The sequence below is a fragment of the Thamnophis sirtalis genome, unplaced genomic scaffold (assembly GCF_051295495.1).
Source record: "Thamnophis sirtalis isolate CommonGarterSnake01/CBP01778 unplaced genomic scaffold, rThaSir2_p1.2 scaffold_2, whole genome shotgun sequence".
NCBI lineage: Eukaryota > Metazoa > Chordata > Lepidosauria > Squamata > Natricidae > Thamnophis > Thamnophis sirtalis.
The window spans coordinates 102,709,097-102,714,185 of record NW_028261382.1 but is presented as its reverse complement, the minus strand read 5'-3'; the positions used below and the strand labels follow the sequence as shown (position 1 = coordinate 102,714,185).

At 43.2% G+C, this 5,089-nt stretch overlaps 1 protein-coding gene across 1 annotated transcript; it reads right to left on the bottom strand.

The window, feature by feature from the left end:
• Nucleotides 1-603: 603 nt before the first annotated feature.
• On the bottom strand, nucleotides 604-4,793 carry LOC148049063 (weak neurotoxin 10-like). Its single transcript, XM_087703540.1, has 3 exons — nucleotides 4,715-4,793; nucleotides 2,302-2,412; nucleotides 604-698 (listed from the first exon to the last, which is right to left on the bottom strand). The coding sequence occupies exons 1-3, from the start codon at nucleotides 4,767-4,769 to the stop codon at nucleotides 604-606; spliced, it is 261 nt and encodes an 86-aa protein (XP_087559666.1). The 5' UTR covers nucleotides 4,770-4,793.
• Between the last annotated feature and the right edge of the window lie 296 nt (nucleotides 4,794-5,089).

Genomic DNA, 5,089 nt, shown 5'->3' with positions numbered 1-5,089 from the left:
GTGGGATTGAATTTTTTTTACTACCGTTTCTTAGGCGTGGCTTGGTGGGCGTGGCTTGGTGGGCGTGGCTTGGTGGGCATGGCAGGGGAAGGATACTGTAAAATCTCCCATTTCCCCCAATCAGCTGGGACTCGGGAGGCAGAGAATAGATGGGGGCAGGGCCAGTCAGAAGTGGTATTTACTGGTTCTCTCATTGAATATACCAATTAATTTTGATTCCTTCCTGTTTCAAATTTTGAATGGATTTAAGTTCACCCTCTGTATTTAATAGTTCAGCATATCTAACTTGTTTGTTCCTTTTTGTATATTATTGAATATGAAAAGGCTTCAATGGTTGATATCCAGACTGGAATTTTTAAATAATGTAATTTCTTAATCTTCTCCCAGTTTAATAACAGAGCCTCTCTTATATAACGTCTTCTAAAGTAGCCGTGTGCTTTGGTTCCCTTATACCATAAGAATGCATCCCATCCCAGCAGCAAGTCATGACCAGCGGGGCGGGTTATTATGGACCATCTGGCGGTAAAGGTCTGGAGCATAAATTTTCAAGGATCCCCCATGATGGATGAGAGCCAAACGCATGGAATTTAGCCATTTGTAGAACTAAAAGTTGCAGCGGTTTCTTGAGCAACACTTCATGGTCTCATCGGGTTCCACAGTAGGGCAGGTAGCAGCACATCCCCTGCGGGCCCAGAATCCTTTGAAGGAAACACAAAGAATTATTATTAAAAAAAAATACAAAAGAACAGATCGGTGGTTGTTGTTGAACAAAATGATAAAGCCACAGTGAACACATTCATGCATCTGTTGTCCCCAATCCAGTCCTGAGCCTTGTGCCGAGGCCAATGAAAGACGCCAGACATGAGGTGCAGGTATTTTAATTGTTTTTTTATTGGGGTACCCCAAGGAAAAGGGCTCCTGGCCAAGATGCCAAGAACAAAGGAGTTAGAAAGCTTTCTACATTTTTCACTAAAGGAGAAGGCGGGAACAAGGCGGGATAATAATAAGAAATATCTAATAACAATTTGTTCTATTTTATTCCTGTTGTATTTTTTCCCCCCTTTGAAAACATTTCACTTCTAATGATGATATAACTATGCTGTGAAATAATCTAACAATGATACAATGAAAAATTAATATAAGGTCTGGTGATATAATGTATAATGTTAAGAACGTATTATAATGATATTTTGCTGCTGATAAACAATTTTAACAAGGGAATAATTGAAAACTGGTATATATATATGCAGTGGCGTTTTGATGAAAAATGAAGGACTAAGATCTCCGTTTGAAGGTATTAAATAGAAGGACAATAATGAACATAAGTATATTTTCTGAAAAAAATAATACTAATGTTAACTGAATATATATTGTAGAATGAAAATGAGGTTTTTAATTTTACTAGATGAAAAGTTTGAGATGGTAAATATTATTCGAGGATGGGGATGTTAAAACACTTGTAAACCAAACGACATGCTGCATGTGATGATGGTTTTTTTCCCCCTTTGTGTGTGTGTGTGTGTGTTTTTTTTTTTCCTTTTTTTCCCTTTCTTTTTAATTTTATTTTATTGTTGTGTCTATTAAATATATAGCAGAGAGATACGGGTTGTGTATGTGGGGGGGAAACATAGTTGGGATGGACTGCCACAGGTAGAGGAATAAGAAACGATACTAAATTATAATCTATTCAATGAAACAATGAAGGTATAAGAATGATAAATGTTAAAAGACCTGTAACCAAACGACATACTGTATGTGACAATGGGCTTCGTGTTTTTTGCTTTTCTTTTTCTATTGTTGTATGTATATGTTTCTATGTAATTTATATATATATATATATATATATATATATATATATATATATATATATATATATATATATATACACATACACATACACATACACATACACATACACATACACATACACATACACATACACATACACATACACATACACATACACATACACATACACACATACATACATACATACATACATACATATATATATATATATATATATATATATATATAAAGCAAGAAAACATTTCACTTCTCATCCAAAAAAGCCTCTTACGGCCGTATCTTCAGATACAATCAAGATACAAGGAAGATGTTAAAACACGGGGTCTAAATAAAGAACCAAGAGCGTTTCATAGGATTCTAACGGGGAACAGGTGAAAAAATTGACTTAAAAAATATGCAATTCCTTATTGATGTATAAAATGGAAAAGGAACAAGTCAAAGAAGCAATGATTACATGGGGCAACGGTGAGAAAAGATAAGAACTGCGCTTACCGACTTTTTTGTTCATTGGCCTCCTTTTAAAGCAGAGGTTCTCCCCATTGGGACATGTGAATTCGGTCAAACAAACGACTCCACTGCATTTGTAACATATCAGGGTGTGTCCTGGATGAAAGTTATGAAATATGGAAATATTACATTGATATATTTTTTTGGTAATCTTATTTACCTATGAGGTCCGTGATGGCGAACACGTAGCCCTCTATGCAGGCATGCAAGCCCTCACCTAGCTGAGCTCCATTGCGCATGGACCTGCCTCTCAGCTGATTTTCAGATCTCGGTCGCGCATGGTGTGTGTACATACATTGGGGTCACGTGTGAATATGTGTGGGGGGTGGGGGGAGCATTGAGGAATGCAGCGCTCCACCCTCATGCTCCGTTTTTAATGCCAGAAGGTTTCGGGCGGGGGGGGGCGCTCCGGAGCCCAGGGGAGGCCATTTTCTCCCTCACGGAGGACGAAAAATGGGCCTCCTGGAAGTTATGGAAATTTAGAAACGGGCCAGTTTCTGCCCTCTGGAGCTCAGGGGAGGCTGTTTTCGCCCTCCCAGATGCTCGAGGGAAGCTTCTGGAGCTTGGGGAGGGCGAAAACACAAACCCCCACTATGGTGCAGGAGGCAGAGTAGGCCGTGCATGGGGGGGGGGTATGTGTATCACAAACCCATGGATTGGGTGCATTGCATTGTGGGTGTGGGACAGAAGTGGGTTCCTACCAGTTCGCACCTATTCGGTAGAACCGGTTTGTCAAACATACCGAACCGGTTAGATTCAGATTCAGATTTAGTTTATTTGTATGCCGCCCTTCTCCGGGAGGGACTTAGGGTGGTGAACAACTCAGAAGGGGAAAAGGGGACACAGACACAATACACGTAGTTAAAATACACAAGAGTCATACAGCCATACAAGTCGAGAGGGGAACTCATCAACCCCAGGCCTGCCGGCACAGCCAGGTTTTGACAGCTTTCCAGAAGGCCTGGAGAGAGGTGAGGGTCCGAATCTCCGTGGGGAGTTCATTCCAAAGGGCCGGAGCTGCCACAGAGAAGGCCCTCCCCCGGGTGGTAGCCAGATGGCATTGGCTGGTAGACGGAACCCGGAGGAGGCCGACCCTGTGCGATCTAACGGGTCTATGGGAGGTAATTGGCAGTAGGCGGTCTCTCAAGTACCCAGGTCCAATACCATGAAGGGCTTTATAAGTTACGACTAGCACTTTGAAGCGTATCCGGAGACCGATCGGTAGCCAGTGCAGCTCGCGGAGGATAGCTGTAACGTAGGTGTACCGAGGTGCACCCACAATCGCTCGCGCGGCTGCGTTCTGGACGAGTTGAAGTCTCTGAATGCTCTTCAAGGGCTGCCCCATGTAGAAGAGGTTCCACCAGTGGACCCGGAAAGCAGGCCACACGTACAGAAGAGGTTCCAAAAAATTTTGAAACCCACCACTGGAAAATTTCCCTAGAAAGATCAAATGGTCTAGAAATAGGAAACTTGAGTTCTAGTCCAACTTTGGCCATGAAAGGCAAGTTAGTGACTTTGGACTTAATCACCTCTCTGCCCATCCAACCTTCACAGCGTTGTTGCTGTGGGGGAAATAGGAGGAAGGAGTATTAGGTTTCTTCCTCATTACAAAACTAGATAGCCATATTACTTAGACTTTTATTCCGCTGCACAGTCCTTTACGACCCCCTCTAAGCAGGTTACAGAGTCAGCCTCTTGCCTGCAACAATCTGGGTCCTCATTTTACCCACCTCGGAAGGATGGAAAAGGCCGAGTCAACCTTGAGTGTGTGAGATTCAAACTGCCGAACTTCAGGCAGCCGGCAGTAAGCAGAATTACCCTGCAATGCTGCATTTTAACCCCTGCGCCACAGCAGCTGGGATAAAAATTGGGAGTAAAAAAACCCTAATCTCTTCTGAAAGACGCTATTAAATGGATATCTAAATGGCTGGTCTACGTGTGGAAGCTAAGCAGGGTTGGGGTGGGTAAATCCTAGGATGGGAGACTCCCAAGGCTGTATGATAGATTGGTGGGTCTCGGGAATCTCAGCAACAACAACCAATCTCTGGTTGACGTTGAGGACTGTCCAGGCTTGACTTGAAGGAGGCATCTCTGGTCCCCTTTGGCCGCACCGTCCAAAATACTGAAGGACGGCAAAGCCAGAGGGAGGTGAGCAGAAACATTTTTCATCTCCTTCCCTGGAGGAATCCCATGGCAGAACTCACTACGCAAAGGAGCCTCTACTTTCAGAGGCAGTCTACCCTAGAATTCCATTTCCCCCCTGAAGGCTCCCATGGACCTTCCTTATGCAGGGCAAAAGGGTGAAAAAGTCCCAACAACAGGACGGATCACAACTACCCTACCTCTCCCCTTGTTTTGGGTTTGATTATCATCCAAGATCAAAGTTTGGTGACCTTACCAAAGTCCAGGCACACGACTGTCACCACCAGCAAGGCCAGCAGCAGATTTTTCATCTTGAGATCTTCTCTTTAGCCTTCAAAATGTGTAGCCCAGGATGGAAGCAGACACTTATTTATACCCCTCGGAGATGGGGTGGGTGGGGGGAGGCTGGATCTCTAGGATTAAGAGAGAAGGAAGGGGAGATTCAGGAGAATAGGGAAGGGCAGGGGGTGTGGCCTTTTTGCCCCCGACACCAAAAAAGATCAGATGGCCACACAGGGAAGAAATATATTTTAGAACTCAAGAGAATATTTTAGAAATTAAACAATTTGAAAATAAATACATAAAAATATGCAAAGCAAAAGTTTCCTTATTGCCCTTGTTGGGTGCGGCG